The following is a 19,180-nucleotide window of genomic DNA, read 5'->3' as shown; positions in this document are numbered from 1 at the left end:
TGTAGTGAGCATGCAGACAGGAAAGACAGCGGTCTAAGTGGAGAGGGGGAGAAAGGGGGAGGTGTGGAAGAGTGAGAACTTGGCAAAGAAACACAGCAGCCTGTGTTGCTGCTCTACCACCTGGGTTGAGCGTCTTGGCACAGCATCAGACGCCACCCTGCCAGGCTGGCACGCCTCTGCCGCCTCAGGCCTCAACACCCGCCTCTTCTCCTCTTGGCCCGGCCCAGCCTGGCTCAGCCAGTTTCAGTGAAGTTGTTAGCAGCGCATGCTGGCCATCCTCACAAACAAAGCCTGAGGGGGCCTACAGGTGCATGAATTAGCATCGTGGAAAAAAAGCAACAACAGACAAAGTGGATTGTTTTTTGGTCTTTGATGTTTCATAAAAAGGCAGTCGAATGTGGAACTTAAATTGTACTGAATGACAAGTCAATACTCAATGTGCATATTGCATTTCAGGTGTGAACAAATGAATGAATGAGTCTCAATCATCGTCAGACAGCTCCAAGTCCTCCACCAAATCCTCGTTTCCTTCTGCAAGTTTCATCAGATCAGAGGACGACAGCGGCTGGGGAGCCTTGGACGCCATCTCGTCTCCTAGCTCCTCCTCATCATCATCTAGAAAACAATATGATATACGGTAGGTTAGCATTTTTCGAATGTCATTTCATAAATCATAAAAATGAAGGTGCTTCCAACCTGACCACAAGTATTTGGACAGTGATAGTTTTGTATGATTGCAACATTTCAAAGGTTAGAGCAAAATCTCCAACATTATAATTAAGTATACATCTTCAACATTGCATATGCATGTATAGAGTATGACTCATTTCACATATCAAAATAACAAGTTTCACTTCAAGTTTGTGTCACCTTCACCTTTCTAGCGTAGATAAACTCGTTTTACAAATAAAATGTACAATATCTCAACATTTGGCCAGAGGATCATCATCATTTTAACTTTACGAACATGTATGTAAGATGTAGCTACGTTGTATGTTAGTTGTATGTCAGCTGTATCCAAGTTATATGCAAGATGTATCTTAGCTGTATGTAAGTTGCATGTAAAATATAAGTTGTATGTAAGATGTATGTGGGCTGTATGTAACCTGTATGTAGGAAGTACTGTATGTAAGATGCATGCAAAATGTATGCACTTTGTAAGATGTATGCAAGACGTATTTAAGATGTAAGATGTATGTTAGTTGTAACATGTTTGCAAGATTTAAGATGTATGTAAGTTGTATGTATCTACGTTGTATGTCCGTTGTATGCAAGGTGTATGTTAGATGTATGTAAGTTGTATGCAAGTCGTATGCAAGATGTATGTAAGATGTATCTACCTGGTACGTTGTATGTCAGTTGTATGCAAGATGCATGTAAGATGTAGCTACGTTGTATGTCAGCTGTATCTAAATTTTATGAATGATGTATACAAGATGTATCTAAGATGTAAGTAAATTGCATGTAAGATGCCTGTAGGCTGTATCTAAGCTCTAAGTAAGAAGTATGTATGTAAGTTGCATTCAAAATGTATGTATGATGTATGTAAGATGTATGCAAGACATGTAAGACGTATGCAAGACATGTAAGACGTATGCAAGATGTATGCAAGACATGTAAGACGTATGCAAGATGTATGCAAGACATGTAAGACGTATGCAAGATGTATTTAAGGTGTAAGATGTATGTAAGTTGTAAGATGTATGTAAGATGTATGTTGGTTGTATGCTAGATGTATCTATGTTGTATGGATTTGTATAAAGGATGTGTGTAAGTTGTATGTAAGTTGTTTCTATGTAGTATGTCAGTTGTAAGCAAGTTGTATGCAAGATGTATACAGGGTTTCCCCTTAATATAATTGAATGTGGCACGCCGCCATAGCATTTTCATTACCACCACACATTTAATTTTTTTTACTTGAAAACAAATTAAAGTAACATAATATATGGTAGCCCCCAGAAAAATCACAAAGTCCGACGCTATTTGTAACTTTTATCACCAATCTTATAACAAACAGCACAATTCCAACAGGTTTTATCTCCCGTGCAAACACTTTGGTCTCCTGAGTCCGCGCTTCTCCGTGCACACAACACTTCGTCACTTCGGTGTGTTTGCAAACATGGGAAAAACTGACATCAAATCCAAACCACACCAACATAAAACATTGACATTAGCTGGTCGTTACAGTATGACTTGATATATATAGCCTATTATTTGCACACTATTGACAAGGGAAGTACTGAAAACATGACCAACGAAAAAATACTTTGATCACCGAAAACCGCCCAACCGAAACCGGATGTAAACAAAACGCACGCCATTCTGACTGTCTACAGCGTTGTCAGCATGTCTGCGATATGGACGTACATTTTATATATATTGTAGGTAAACCTGCGGCCGGCCATCTACAAAATGTGCAAATATTAAGAGGACAGTGGCTGCTTTTAAAAAGAGAAAATCCAAATAGAGCAACAGCGCCAAGCAAGTGTGGCGTCATGCTCGCTGCAGCTCACCTGTTTCGCCAGGGACATCGAGGGACAGAGGTTAAGAGTCTCTAAACAAGAGTACATTTTATAATACCAGAAGAAGATGCTAGATTTATTGCTAGTTAGTTTTTTAAAAAAGTAATTGAAAGTCTGTAATAGGGTTGTACGGTATAAATAAAGTAATAAAGTATCGCGGTATTAATCGATTGAAATAGGTACTATAGCACCTTTGAAAAGTATCGGTACTCCTCTTTCATCTGAGTGCTGGTTCACGGCGGTGACTACAAAGCCGAGGCGCATGATGTTGAGTGTGTCAAAACGCACACACAAAGTGCATACAAGTAATAACATCCTGGAGAGGAAAAATGGCAAAAAACTACAAAATTAATGGTTAATAAAGAGGGTGCGTGAGAAGCAATATGGAGGTATTTGGGCTTAAAAACTAACAATAATGGTGATGCTTTAAACAGGGAGGCACCGCGTTGCAAGTACTGATTTACACCTTTCCTGCTTATCGGCTCCCAGACAGTGGTCGAGGAGAGCAGGGGAGACCTTTCACTTCACAATAGGTCCATATAGCTCCACTCTTTGGTTGGAATGACGAGGCCGTCGATTAGTTACAACTTGGTCACTTTATTTATAATTTCAACAGGGCACAACCGGACTTCCACCATGCTATTAACACTCCTGCACATGCTAGCGCTCCCTCTCCTAACTTGCCCACTCACTTACTCACGCCACTCACCCCATATACTGCCATTCTTTAAAGGGGAACATTATCACCAACCCTATGTAAGCGTCAATATATACCTTGATGTTGCAGAAAAAAGACCATATATTTTTTTAACCGATTTCCGAACTCTAAATGGGTGAATTTTGGCGAATTAAACGCCTTTCTATTATTCGCTCTCGGAGCGATGACGTCACAACGTGACGTCACATCGGGAAGCAATCCGCCATTTTCTCAAACACATTACAAACACCGAGTCAAATCAGCTCTGTTATTTTCCGTTTTTTCGACTGTTTTCCGTACCTTGGAGACATCATGCCTCGTCGGTGTGTTGTCGGAGGGTGTAACAACACGAACAGGGACGGATTCAAGTTGCACCAGTGGCCCAAAGATGCGAAAGTTGTAAGAAATTGAACGTTTGTTCCGCACACGTTACCGACGAAAGCTATGCTACGACAGAGATGGCAAGAATGTGTGGATATCCTGCGACACTCAAAGCAGATGCATTTCCAACTGGACAGATCAGCTTTCAGGAAAAGAGAGCGGATGAGGGTATTTCTACAGAATATATTAATTGATGAAAACTGGGCTGTCTGCACTCTCAAGCATGTTGTTGCCAAATGTATTTCATATGCTGTAAACCTAGTTCATAGTTGTTAGTTTCCTTTAATGCCAAACAAACACATACCAATCGTTGGTTAGAAGGCGATCGCCGAATTCGTCCTCACTTTCTCCCGTGTCGCTGACTGTCGTGTCGTTTTCGTCGGTTTCGCTTGCATACGGTTCAAACCGATATGGCTCAATAGCTTCAGTTTCTTCTTCAATTTCGTTTTCGCTACCTGCCTCCACACTACAAGCATCCGTTTCAATACCTGCGTAATCTGTTGAATTGCTTAATCCGCTGAAATCCGAGTCTGAATCCGAGCTAATGTCGCTATACCTTGCTGTTCTATCCGCCATGTTTGTTTGTATTGGCATCGCTGTGTGACGTCACAGGAAAATGGACGGGTGTTTATAACGATGGTTAAAATCAGGCACGTTGAAGCTTTTTTTTAGGGATATTGCGTGATGGGTAAAATTTTGAAAAAAACTTCGAAAAATAAAATAAGCCACTGGGAACTGATTTTTAATGGTTTTAACCCTTCTGAAATTGTGATAACGTTCCCCTTTAAGGAGCACACAAACACATACGCTACTCTCACAACAGCTGCTTTAAAACACGCCTTGCCAAATGTGGCGATTAGTATTAAAGTTAAAGTACCAATGATTGTGCCACCTTTGCTTCAAACTTAAGTAAACATTTAAATAATAAGCATTCAGAGCTGCACAAGGAGTTATAAAAAGTGACAGGTAATAATGTAGTCGTTACACCGGTCCTGCTGTTCAGTCCGGTGCACACTGTAGTCGAGGAGCACAGGGAAGACGTTCGCTTCAGGGTCGATGCCATTTCAATGCCTTGTAATTTATATATTAACCTTATAAAATTGTTCTTTAACTGTGAGTGTTAAATGTAGTGTAAGATAGTCGGTTTAAATAAAGCCAATATTGAAATTTTTCGTAATGCCCTTTATTTGGAAAAGTATCAATATACATTTTGGTACCGGTACTAAATAATTGGTATTGGGACAACCCTAGTCTGTACAAAGTACAACAAAGAACAGTGTACAAAAAGCAGCAACAATTGAAAATATGGCAAACTGATCATTATAAAAAATACTAAAGCCTTTATAAAGAAAATCATATTATCATAGCAAATTACTCGAGATGTCAGGATAACCACACCCCCACCGCCACAGGTATCTTGGCAGTATAGGGGAAACCCTGTTTATGTAAGATGTATCTACGATTTATGTCAGCTGTATTTAAGTTGTATGCAAGATGCATGTAAGATATAGCTATGTTGTATGACAGTTGAATCTAAATTGTGTGTGTGATGTATACAAGGTGTATCTAAGATGTATCTAAGCTGTATGTAATATGTAAGTTGTATGCAAGATGCATGTAAGATATAACTATGTTGTATGTCAGCTGAACCTAAATTGTATGCGTGATGTATACAAGGTGTATCTAAGCTGTATGTAAGATATAAGTTGTGTGTAAGATGTATGTAGGCTCTATGTAAGAGGTATCTAAGTAAGTTACCTGCAAAATGTATGCAAGTTCTTTGTGAGATGTCGGTCTTGAATAACATACTTCAGTAAATAAAGTGTAATATTATACATTGTATCCAAATAAATAATGAAGTAAAACATTGAGAGGACTAAAGTTTGTTTCAGTAAGTGGATAAAGTAAACGCAGCCTTTTTCATTCACACATCTTGGCGAGTGCAGAGCATCTGCTTTAGTGATCGCTCTACGCATTGTGCTTTTTTCTCATTATCCATCCATCCATCTATCCATCCACCTTCTACTCATTGTCCCTCTCGGGGTCGCAAGGTCTGCTGGAGACCATCCCAGCTGCATTCGGGCGGAAGGCGAGTACACCATGGACGAGGCTTTGGTTTCAGATGCTGAAACAAGTTTGTTGTGCGAATGCCTTTTTGAAACAAACTTTGCATTATGCAGTCATTTGTTTTACACCTGTTGCCGCAAAACCAAAGTAAGGAAGTAAGGGGACGGCGCAAGCTACAGAAGCTCCTGAGGGACAAAAAGTATGCCAGAGCAAAAGGAGAAAAAAATGTATCTATTGCCCTGGCCTACATGGTAAAATACAATACAAACTGCGATAAAGACGCATTACGACACCTTTTTTTTTTGCCACACAACAGAGCGTTGATTGTGACGCAACAATCATTTGTACCAAAATAACACTTCAGTTTGTATTGATTAGAGCAACCTACAACAGACTGACCAACAACACATAACTTCAACTCCTCCAACTTTAGCAACACCTCCTCCCACCAGACTGACTACAATGCAATATGAAGTATACACGATAAAACATTGAATATTAAGAGTATGTGAAAGTTCGAATCCTACCTTGTTTACTTTCCTGACAACTTCCTTAAAGTTTTGTAATCGATCAGAAATATTAAGCAGCTAAAATGTGCCAAGTGTGGAGGGAGTGTTTTGCATATACTACCCATCATGCACTCAAATGTATTTATATATGTGTAATTTTAAATTATATATACATGTTTTATAATGTCAACAGTATTCAATGAGCAGGATGTGTTTTATGTCAGACCGTATGTTGACTTTATTTGTTGGTAGTAGTTAATTTGGTAGTACCGGTAATTAATTTCCTGAGTTGGGAAAGTTGTTTGGATTGGGACATATAAATTGATGCTGTGCTCTATTTACTAATAAAAATAAACAAAAACTTGTGGTCCTTAACTAGTGATTCCATTGACCTCTACATGAGAGCGGCAAAAATTACCTGATTTCATATCAACCTGATTTGCAGAGGGATCAATTTAAAAAACACCACCCAATCTTTTTGTTAAACTTGTGATGTCTCGCGGGCCGTACTGAAGACTCCGGCTGCTTTCTGACCGTCTCTTTAGGATATGACGTTTTATGGACTGTCTTATTTACGTGGCTCCACTTTGACAGTGTCTTCTCCCCGTCATCTTTGTTGTACCGGTAGATTTTAGCGCTTCCATTACGAGTCTAGTGACAGATATAAGTTAGAACTGTACGCAACAGCGGAGGGTGAATGCCCTACAACAAGAAAAAGTAAAAGAAGGAGCTTTTTCACTACAGTGTGGACTACAATGGCGGACGCGCGCACATTTTTTAAAATTATGCAGGTACCAAATACACATCAGTAGGTACCAATAGGTAAGAAAAGTTGGTTTTGCATAATAAGGCGAAACAAAACACCAGATAATATGTCTCCTTGTCTCCTCTAATATGCCATTGTGGGGTCCTTATACACACATTATAATGTAATGCTTCAACATAATGTACGTTGAAGTACTGTACGTCTACGGTAGCCGTAATGCACCGACAATCAATCAAGCGCTGTGGCTTTGTAGCTTGCCAAAGTCCTACTAAAATATTTTGACAGATTTAAGAGCGCCGTGTGTAATGTTCCATATTGCCAATGAAACATCATAGTTTTGGTGTTGCTTGTTTACAGGTAGGTGCTAGCATCATTTATTGAACAGGCATAATCCTGCAGTGCATACGTATTTCTTATGTGTGACTGCCAACTACTGGTCACACTTATTAAACCATGTACCAAATAATATTGCTCTGAGGTCAGTCAGCACAACCAGAATAAATACATACTTTAGGCGCACCGGGTTGTAAGATGAATTGTAGATTTTTGAGAAAATGCTAACATTTAAGTGCACCCTATAGTCAGAAAAATACGTTACACTAGATGACAGTAAATTGTAAAAATAAATTAAAAAAAAAAAAAAAAAAGCTATTTAAATGATCCATTTCAATTTATCGCACTTGTACAGAAAGTGGATCACAGTTCTTGACACTTAAATGTAAAAAACAAAAAAGTATTAACTGCCCACTCTTGCTGACTTCTTGTACTGCCTCTCTCACCAGTAACCCCACACAGCGAGGGAGCAGTACAGCGACTCTTTGCAGAGCAGAAGCGCTCAAAGTTGTCTTTGAGGTAAAATCGGCCCAAAATATGACTTAAACAAATATTAAGACATTAAAAATCTATATTGAATTGGTAGGAAAACTATTGCAATATATTGCCACTACTGGAAAAAAGAACATGGCCGCCAGACATAAGGAAATAAAATACAATTAGTTTTGGGAAGCAGATGTTGCCATGAATAAGTAACATCTAAAGATTTCAACACATTGTGAAAAAGGAAAGGTGTTTTCTAACCAAAGTGTGCAACTTTGTTTCATTGAGTGGATAAAATAAACGCAGCCTTTTTCATTCACACATCTTGGCGGTGTGCAGAGCAACCACTTTAGTGATCGCTCTACGCATTGTGCTTTTTCTCATCATCCATTTTCTACTGCTTGTCCCTCTCAGGGTCGCAGGGTCTGCTGGAGCCTATCCCAGCTGCATTCGGGCGGAAGGCGGGGTACACCATGGACAAGTCGCCTTTCTTATCATACATGATGTTGCCATGAATAAGTAACATCTAAAGATTTCAACACATTGTGAAAAAGGAAAGGTGCTTTCTAACCAAAATGTGCAAACATTTTAAGGATACCAAGTTTAGGTGATTTGGGATGAACACACATTTTTGGTTATTTAAATTAATAATTAAATATTGACAAAACTTATACTTGTTTATGTAATGCTATCTTTTTTTATTTATAAATTTTTTTCAAAGAAAAATTATAACTGATTACCTCAAAATATAACTTTTATAAGCGTTGATATTTTTTCACCAACCTGAGTCGCCATCATCACTCATGTCAGACAGGTCTTCATCATCATCATCATCATCATCATCATCTGAACCTTGGCCACCCTTTTTATCTAAAAAAGGAGAGAAAAAAAAAAAAAAAAAATTACAAGCCGGAAGAAACCCAGCTCTTTTTTTTCTCAAGACTTTCCCAAGTTTGTGTTGCTGCCCGTCTGATGTTCTTTGGAGACACCTCTATATGGGCCAGGCATCATCACAGGCAGCTCAAAAGTGTGTGTGTCCCCACTCCCGCTCCTCCACCGCACCCCCCACTCCCTCACCCCCGAGATGGAACCCAAAGTCGATTACAGACGCCGCCGCCGCACAAACACCCGTGACAGTTTACTACTGGCAATTTCAGACGTCTTCGGCTCTGGGCCTAAATATAGCAAAATGGAGATTGCAGGCAGGTTTGATGGAGGCGCTCTCACTTGTGTGTGCGTGTGTGTGTGTGTGTGTGTGTGTGTGTGTAGACTAGCCAAAGGGACAACGGGGGTCCACAGGCTTTGAAGTTGAGGTGTGATGAGAGGCTGTGGGCGTAGACAAGACACACACACACACACACACACACACGCACACACACACACACACACACACACACACACACACACACACACACACACACACGCACAGACACACACACAGAGCAGTTTCCTCTTGTCTGCTCCATTGCACACCTCAAGTACACACTTATAAACAACATGGATAAAAATATCACACGTTTCTTTCGCTACCTAAATTCAACAATGTTTGCGCTCTCATCTGGCAGATTTGAACTCTACCTTGAAGGTTGACCAAAAATTACCTGCCGAATTATTTAACCCCCCCCCCCACACACACACCATCATTAGCAGCTCCGCCTCTTTCCACGGCTGAATATGTCAACAAAGCTGCTGAAGCCTGAAAACTGGACAACAAGGTTTGCATTACTGTGCCGTCATCTCCAACTGTGTGTATGTGTGTGTGTGTGTGCTCCAATGAAAGCAAGAGAGGAAGCCGCCACCTCTGGCTGTTCCACCGCTCTGGTTTGAATTAGGAACTCCCGCAGGGACCCCAAGCCCGTACTTCCTGTCGACGGAGGTCAGTTTGTGTTTGTACTGGGTGGAGGAAAGACCAACCAAAGGGAGGAGGGGGAGGCTGACAGGCAAGTGAGAAGCAGCTGCACGTGCGTTTGCGGGGACTCTCCAGACAATGAGGTCCAGATGCATTAAAAGGAAAAAAAATCCCTGCCGCCTTCTCGTCTTTTCCTCTGTGACCTTGCGGAGGGATTTTTCCCCCTTTCTTGGAACGCTTCCTGGTGTAGAGCTGTAAAAACCAGGCTGTAGCTGCCCGTGACCTGTGGGTGACCCCCACCCACCCAAGAAAGGACAAAGCTCTAAAAACGGCACAAGAATCTAATGACACATTTCGGTCTACTCAATAAAGACGTGCTTTACATTGAAAGATAGTTAAAGGTGAATATTTACAGCTTGATTGATTTTAAATGAAACTACTTTTTAAGAAATAAGTATGTCAATTACACAGACTTGAGGACAGTAACCAGACTTGAGGTGTCATCACTTCTGAAACTTCTTCTCTGAGGATCAAGAAGTAGCGAAACACCGCCCCCTGGAGGCCAACACGACTAATACATGCTCACTGATTGCGGCACCTGTCAAACCATAGAGATTGAACACAATCTAGTCCAGGATGCTCACCATGGCTGACATCTAACACGTTAATATTAGCAAAAAATAAACCTACTATTACAATATAACAATTTTAATATCTTAAAACTATTTTTTCTTTTTTCATTCATCTAATTTTTCCTCTTTCTTAAAGAGGAACTGTTCTTTTTTTTTTTTTTTTTTTTTTTTTAAAATCTTGCCCATCATTCCCGATCCTTATGTAAGACAAACACATATATGTTTTTTAATGCATTCTAACTCATTTTACATTCAACAGACATGTTGCAGATGATTTAAAAGATTAAAAATCTATGTTTTTCTGCTCTTGCTACGGCATATTTTTTTGCCCCCATGAGCTTCCGTAGCTCTCACCTGCCCCCTTACTTTCTTAGTGGAGATCCACAAGCCAAGCAAAACATGGCTAATGCTAAGGCAAACGAGAGCGAGACGTTTGTTCCAGAGAAAAGTGTTGCCAGTGCTTTAGATTTGCGGCAACAAGCGTGGAACAAGTGACTGCATGCTGAAAAGATTTGTTAAAAAAAAAAAAAGGCAGCAGCACAACAAACTTATTCCAGCATCTGAAACAGCATCAAGCCAAGTTGGGGAAATGACTCTTTACAAGGTGAACAAGACCGCAACAACAACTCCACTTAAGAAGCAGCGTATTGTGGCAAAATCAAAGGTACCATGTACAGCATGGAGAACACTGCACAGAGCAATCACTCTGCACACCAAAACCGGACAGCTTGTACGCACATGTGCTGCTGCAAAACTGTCATGGAATTATAACCCATTTAATCATCAATATAGTGATATATTACAAACCCCAAAACCAGTGAAGTTGGCACGTTGTGTAAATCGTAAATAAAAACAAAATACAATGATTTGCAACTCCTTTTCAATTTATATTCAATTGAATAGACTGCAAAGACAAGATACTTAACGTTCAAACTGGAAAACTTTGTTGTGTAGATAATGGCTCATTTGGAACATGTTTCAAAAAAGCTGGCACTAGTGGCAAACAAGAGAAAGTTGAGGAATGCTTATCAAACACTTATTTGGAACATCCCACAAGTGAACAGGCCAATTGGGAACAGGTGGGTGCCATGATTGAGTATAAAAGCAGCTTCCATGAAATGCTCAGTCATTCACAAACAAGGATGGGGCGAGGGTCACCACTTTGTCAACAAATGCATGAGCAAATTGTCGAACAGTTTAAGAACAACATTTCTTAACGAGCTATTGCAAGGAATTTAGGGATGTCACCATATATGGTCCGTAATGTCATCAAAAGGTTCAGGGAATCTGGAGAAAATACTGCATGTAAGCGATGATATTACAGATCTTCGATCCCTCAGGCGATACTGCATCAAAAAGCGACATCAATGTGTAAACGATATCACCACATGGGCTCAGGAACACTTCAGAAAACCACTTTCAGTTTTCTTGTCTCTCATAATGCTTGTGAACTACAGGCACAATTCCAATAAAACTACAGTTCCCCTTTAACTGTCAAACAAGTGTACAAATAACCTAACTACTATAATATTAATATTAGGGCTGTCAAAATTAACGCGATAACTATAAATGTTAATAACAGCACTCATTCTATTTTCGGGCGATTAACGCGAACACCTCCTTTTTGACACTCGGGCCGTGCCGTAGCGGGGGAACTTGGCTGCAGTTCACTTGCTACTGACAAGCCACAAGCAAGCAGAAATGGACAAAAGAAAACTACCCTATGGAAATATCAGGTTCAAAGCCATGGCAAGTTGTTCTCCCGACAAGAAAATACTATTTTTCGCCGTGAGAAGAGGCGAAATCCCTGCAGCAAACGCTGTCGCGTTGAAAGAGGTGGGTGGTGCTTCACTTCCATGTTCAGATTACGGTTAAGGTGCAGTGATAACATTTATATTTGTTACTGTGACTGCTTTAGTAAGTAAGATGACATAAAATCTCAACAGAAATGAAACACAGTCGGCAGGATGTCGAAAGAAGACATTTTTTTTTTACAAACAGTTGATCCGACATCAATACATGTCAAGACACTTTCTCAAAAATAATCACACACTTATCAGGCTTCAAAATAAAAGCGCTACGCTATACATTTGGTTCATGATACTGGCCGCTTTTAATGAGAGAAAGGCTTCCAGCAACGCAAAGCAAGTGTGACGTCAGGCTCGCTTTTCGTCACTGACATGGTGCGACACTATCTATAACACCAGAAATAGATGCTAGATTTGTTGCCAGTCTTTTTTATTAAAGAAAGAGTGACTAAAAGGATTGGAGATTTCTGGCTTGCTGAAATATTGTGTAAGTTATTTTATATCATGTTCTGGGCCAGTCCTCAATTACAGAATGATTAGCAGGCATTTTATTAATTAATAGTGAAGGTTAAAACATTGTCATGCAGCAATTGGAAGACCATTAACTTGTACACCATGTAATGTACAGATTATCAGAAGCATTTATTCAAGTGGAAATCTCACAGATTACAGCTGGGATAGCCCCCCCACTCCCTGAAAATTATCTGTCTACGGTACACTTATTAATGATGAAAAATTATACCTAACTGCGATTAATCGCGATTAATTTTAAGTTAACTATGAACAAAATGTGATTAATCGCAAATTAATATTTTAATTGTTTGACAGCCTTAATTAATATATTTTAAAACTAGGTTTTCTCCTTCTGTGGCTCATACAGCTACATTTTTTTCCTCATTCTTAACTGTCAAACAAATGTAAACAGTAGTTCACCAATGATGAGCAGTAGTAGAATTGAAGAAAAGTGAAGACATGTATAGCAGCCAGCAAGTCAGAGAGCTGTTCGAGAAAAAGTGCCACAAAAAACGCTGAAGCTGAGCTCAATTAGGGCTTCGACTAAAAGTTTAACTGCAATATTTGAGGAATATTGTTCTTTCCAATAATGGGGTGATGGTTGTTTTTTAAATGACAAAACTTCTTACCTTTTCTTTTGAGTCCTGTGTCGTCATCTCCATCATCATCCGAGTCTGACTCAAACAAACCCTTAAACTCTTTCTTGTCCTCCGCTTTCTTCTCCTGAATCTTCTTACGTTTGATCGCTGGGAAGTTCAGGTCTTCCATCTGTGCCGAAACAGAAAGCACAATCAATACACAAGCTTGATTTCGTAGTATGATTGATCACAATGAAACATTCATTTCGTTATTTGACAAATTAATTTGAGGTCATAATGTAAAAAGTGTAAATAAAAAGCATTAAATAACCAGTGCGATGCGGTCCAATATTTACCCGTTCTTTGCCAGAGATCTCCAACTGAATCTCCTTCTCCCTCAGCTTCTTCCACTGCAAGTAGTACTTGCTGAGCGGAGTCCCCTCATTCTGCAGCTCTTTCTCCCAAGCCACCTGACAGAGGGCAAATGCATGCAGTGAGTGCAAAAATGTCATTTACGTTTGCACTTCTTACTTGGGATATCCCCATCAACATTTTTGGCCTCCTATTCCGATCCAATTTTTTGTCTTCAGATCTGATACGATTTTGATTACCAATCCAATACTTTGACAATAGATTCTAGAACTGAAAATGTTTTTGTTTTTTTGGCAAGTAACTAAATTAAACACAGTAACACATTTTTATAACGCTTATTTTATTAACATTCAGAATGTGCTGATATTTTTTTAAATCAGATTATGTATAAAATGTGAGGTATTGAATTCTCCATACAATTTTTTTTAACAAAATAAAAGCATCTAGTGCACAATAACTTAACAAAAGCAAAAACAACTACTGGCTACCATTTACATCATTTGGGTTTTGCCCATCAAATCATTCCTGTATCAAGAGTCTTACTCCCTGAGTTTGTAAACAATGACAAAAACAACCCAAAACATATTTCGAAATAGGAAAAGGAAGAAAACTATCGATTTAATCACTTTAGTATCGTTTATTATCAAGGATTCAAGGAACTTTATTGTCATACCAGCACACAAGATACATGAGACAGCACAATACTATACTAGGTATCAATAGTCAACTGGAACAATCACTCCTACTTTACAATGAAGCTTTAGCGGGTAGCTTCTTGTGTCATCCTGTTCAGTATGTGTGTAGCCATTCATTTTCCTCTTGTCCTCCAGTGATAATGCTACTTAAAAAAAACGTTGTTTATTTAATGCCATGGTGGTGAGGATTAGTATCTTAAAAGTGCCTTCACACTGTGGATAGACGATAGACAAGACACACACACTCCAGGGATTCATGCAACTCATAAGTGTGTAAAAATGAATCAGAAATGTAAATGTGTCGCCCTGAGCGTACATCCCTTTTGAATAAATCATTCACATGAGTATAATCTTAGGCCAAGTAAACGCTAGGACACAGCAGCGGTAAAGATTGGCTGGGCACGGCAGCTCATCAGCAAAAAAGGCAAACATCGGCCCTGATCCGATCCCAAGATCACTCTCTTATCTTACACTAATTCTTTTTCATGCATGTTCTTCTAATGTTTTGTAGCAAAGGCTTTTATGTTTTATATCCACTGCCTAATATTCAACTAAGTTGTTACTTCTGTCATCGTTGCTGGCATACAAAATAATGGCATACTACACCTCACCAAAGTGAGTGAAACCCCTCACATTCCTTCAAATATTTTATATTTTCATTGGACAAACCCTGAAATACACACTTTGATTGAATGTAGAGTGTTCAGTACTGTAAAGCTTGTAAAACTGTGAATATGTAATGTCCCCCTAAATATTTTGCATAGCTACTATTATTTTCCAGGTCTTCCTTAACTATCATAGGCATGGAATTCACTTATTTACTCATCATAACACCATCATGGTGGATGTTAGAGACCTTGCGGTCCACAACCTTCTGTTTGAGAATGCCCCACAGATGCTCAACAGAGTTCAGGGCTGGGGACATTCTTAACCAGTCCATCGTCTTTACCCTCAGCTTCTTTAGCAAGGAACTTCTTCACATCTTGGAGGTGTGTTTGGGGTCATTATGTTGAAAAACTGTCAACATAAAAGTGCAGTTCCCCTTTAACTTCTTTGATGGACCCTGGCGAAACACGTTCTGAGTAAAACCTGTACTGTTAACGCACTGTATGGTCTTGGCCACCAGCTGAGTTTCAGGGTTTTGGCATTTCCTCTTTGTGTAGACCATCTATTGTTTTTTCCCCACATCCTCCGAGAGTTTTTTGCCATGAGGTTGAACTTTCAGTGTAAGTGTGTAAGAGCGATAACGCCAAATTTAACACATCTGAGATCTTTTAACGAGTCACATGTCACCGGGGTGGGAAAATCGTTAATTAGGGCCCAATTTGCATAATTTCACTTAGGGCTGTGCGCACATTTGTTGCCAGCATTTTAGATGATAATGACTGTTTTGAGTTACTGAGGGGACAGTACAGATTGTATACCATTTCACAAGATGTACATGTATTTAGTGTAATCTCATAAAAGATATACTGGTAAGAAAATATTTGCAGAAATATGAGGGGTGTACTCAGGTTTGTGAGGTACTGTAAATGACAACAGAGAGACACGAGAGTTCACCATTGGTGGAAGGAGTCAGACTATCATTAATTACGCTGCCTTTCAGGTTGGGTGGCATGACAGCAGGGGGGCGGTGGCCAGAGGGGGGCCGTGGCCTTTTGCACAGCAGCAGTGAGTGAGGTGATGGCACTTTTCCTTTGCCTGCGGGGACACCACTGCTCTGTTACTAGGGAGTGGATGCCATGGCGACAGCATTTACCGAGTTGAGAGTGGCCGCATTGATGCTGCTGCAGATGCTAAGCAGTTATGTTGTTTACCAAACTGCTGTTGACGTACAAATACCTGGTCGACTGTCAAATTGATTAAATCAAGTCTTGGTAAATTGGAAACTACTCTGTTGCAACCAGCAGAGGCACTGTTGAATCAGCCACCACTAGTTTGCTGTCCAAAGAAGGCAAAGTCACATGACGAAGAGGTACATCTTTGAAGACGTATGGAAACTCCTTCCAGTAGAATTATTCTGTCCAATACAACGCAGGAGAGCTAAACATTCAGACTTGTCTTTTTCTATTTGGCTGACATTAACCTTTTCACATCGTCAACATTTTGACACCCAAAAGAGCATTCAAACAGGAGTGTTGAGATTATAATTTGCGGTAAAATAAGGGGATATTTTTAGCGTGCCTCCTACTCTACTCACCACAGCGTCATTATTGCCCACTCCAAAGGCGGCGTTCTGTCGCCGCGCCGTGATGAAGTTGCTGTTTTCCTGCACCTTCTCAAGAAGTTGGCGCACAGGCTTGCTGTAATTGGCCACTTTGCATTCTTTCAGGAACGCTTTCAGCTGGTGGAGGAAGATGGGTGTTGCGGGGTAGGGGTGAGAAAGAAGGAAATGCTGAAGGACCGTCCATGCACACTGAGGCCCAGCTGCGGAACCGGTGTGCGGTCAATTCAGGAAGATTTGAAATGATAGGCAGCACCGGCGCATCTTCATTAGCTTGGATGGTGACCAAATTATAAGCAGTAAGGTTTTGGAAAAAAAACCTGCAATATTCTCCAACATGGGCAAGAGTTATGTTACCTGGAGGACAGTAGGCAGGGCGAGCTCTGGGAAGCCGATGGTGTTGGACTGCGTGTAAAAATATTCCAGCATCAAGTCATAGAGCTGGTCAATCAAGCCATCCTAAAAGGCACAGAGAGATGCAACATGATATATGCTTTGCAAGTTTTTTGAACAAGAAAAAAAAGAAGAAAAAATATAAAGCTAGAGGCCAGCGTGCACAAAACATGAGTATAATTTAAAACAACTAACTTAACAACATGGCTTATAAATTGCACTGTAATGAAGTTTGAGTAATGAGTAAACACTCAGGAGACAGGTATGTACATTTTACACAAAACTTGTGTGCGTGTCTGTGTGTAGCAGGCGACAGCAGGGAGGGAAAGGGGGGCCATCATAAATGTGCAGGGAATAATCCCAGAGGGCTGTGACGCAATACACTTGGCTGCAACACTGAGCGTGGTGACTTTGTGACACTTTTAGAGTTCTGAAAAGGGGGCTTTGAGGTATCTGTCTGCTCACGCTCGCACGCACGCGCACACGCACACACGGAATAAACAAACAGCAACAGGTGTGTGACATAAAACTAGGGGTGGGCGATATGGCCTTTTTTAATATCTCGATAATTTTAGGCCATGTCACGATACATGATATATATCTCGATATTTTTGCCTTTGTCATTACGCAAGGTAACGAGATTGAGGCCATTCCATACAGTTAGCCTTGAATGAACACTTGATGCATATAATCACACCAGTATGATGATTATGTGTCTACATTAAAACATTCTTGTTCATACTGCATTAATATATGCTCATTTTAAACTTTTATGCAGAGAGGGAAATCACAACTAAGTCAATTGACCAAAACTGTATTTATTAAACAGTTATTAAGCAGTGGCACAAACATTCATGTCACTTCAAAACAGAAAGTGCAAGATTGTCAGAGACATTTTAAAACAAGCTATGAGTGCACTTTTGTGCATGATGTCACTAAGATGACATATCAAAACAACACTAAATTAAAGTGCACTTTTTGTACAGAACGCCACTACAATAGTTTAAAACAAATGAAGTGCACTTTTGTGCATGATGTCACACAAGATATTTCGATAACTGTCAAATAAAAATGAGCTGCATAATAGGAAATCAAATAGTATATGTCCTTCGCTATGTGGTAGATTCCTGTGGACGTTATCTCCTTCTGTTGTTGACTATTTTTTTCATACGGTTTTGATGTGGAAATGGTTGCCTCGGCATTTTGTTGGTGTGGCACCGAACGGAGATGTTGACATGCAGAGTAAGCACTCTTCATTCTCTAGCAGATTACTTTTCAAATGATGCTACATATTAGCAGTAATGCTACTTTTTGTAGCAACGCTTTTGCCCCACACTTGACAAATTACGGTTGTCTGTTCGAAATATTCCCACTTGAAGCCAAACCACCGCCAGACAATGGACCCCCGGCTGTTTTTCTTGGGAATTAATTCTTCCTTCATTTGTTAGCAGATTTGCACCTTCTTTCTCTTGTATTACCACTCGCACCACAGCTAACGTTACCCATGCCGCTACCTCTCTGCTCCGCGAGGGCGTATACGTATGTGACGTATGTAAGAAGGTGCGCTTGTTTTATGTCTCTGTGAGAAGGAGAGACAACAAAGAGTGAGAAGAGCCTGTAGTATAATGCCCGCAGCTAAAAGCAACTGCGTGAGAACGTATACTCGAATATCACGATATAGTAATTTTCTATATCGCACAGAGACACACCCGCTAGAGATGCGCGGATAGGCAATTATTTCATCCGCAACCGCATCAGAAAGTCGTCAACCATCCGCAATCCACCCGATCTAACATTTGATCAGAACTGCATCCGCCCGCCATCCGCCCGCACCCGCCCGTTGTTATATATCTAATATAGACGATGCAAGGCATTAGTGAGGTTATAAAGCTTTTGCCTGTTAAAAGAAAGGAGACTGATCCAACGCAGCACAGACATTCGCATGCCACGCTGTCACGACCCAGACGCACACCAGTGCGCAATCATATGGGAGCCGCGCTGAGCGCACCTCCAAGCGCGTCTCACTGCCGGCGACGGCCGGGTATATGGGCCCGACGCTCCAGCGCCATCCATTTTCAGGGCTAGTTGATTCGGCAGGTGGGTTGTTACACACTCCTTAGCGGGTTCCGATTTCCATGGCCACCGTCCTGCTGTCTATATCAACCAGGGTGAGCCCCACCCCTTTCGTGAGCGCACTGCGCGCGGAGTGACCCCTGTTACGCGCCCCCGGCAACAGGGGTGGCGGGCAGGTAAGCTGCGCGGGCGGAGCGCGCGGAGTGACCCCTGTTACGAGCCCCCGGCCACGGGGGTGGCGGGCAGGTAAGCTGCTTACCTGCTGCGCGTGACGCCGGCCGCGGC

The 19,180-nt window shown here is 40.7% G+C and overlaps 1 protein-coding gene across 1 annotated transcript in view; it reads right to left on the bottom strand.

Annotated features, from left to right (window-relative positions):
- Positions 1–355: 355 nt before the first annotated feature.
- The window catches only part of noc2l (NOC2-like nucleolar associated transcriptional repressor), a 35,748-nt gene continuing 16,923 nt past the window's right edge, over positions 356–19,180 (bottom strand). The window contains exons 13-18 of the mRNA XM_061977030.2: positions 16,787–16,888; positions 16,406–16,549; positions 13,495–13,608; positions 13,190–13,328; positions 8,542–8,628; positions 356–615 (exon numbers count right to left, since the gene is read on the bottom strand). Of these exons, the coding sequence (XP_061833014.1) occupies positions 482–615; positions 8,542–8,628; positions 13,190–13,328; positions 13,495–13,608; positions 16,406–16,549; positions 16,787–16,888 (720 nt within the window). The 3' untranslated portion in view covers positions 356–481. The remainder of the gene's footprint in view (positions 616–8,541; positions 8,629–13,189; positions 13,329–13,494; positions 13,609–16,405; positions 16,550–16,786; positions 16,889–19,180) is intronic.

This window comes from Nerophis lumbriciformis, linkage group LG01, assembly GCF_033978685.3.
Source record: "Nerophis lumbriciformis linkage group LG01, RoL_Nlum_v2.1, whole genome shotgun sequence".
Lineage (NCBI taxonomy): Eukaryota > Metazoa > Chordata > Actinopteri > Syngnathiformes > Syngnathidae > Nerophis > Nerophis lumbriciformis.
This window is presented reverse-complemented; position numbering and strand designations above follow the sequence as displayed.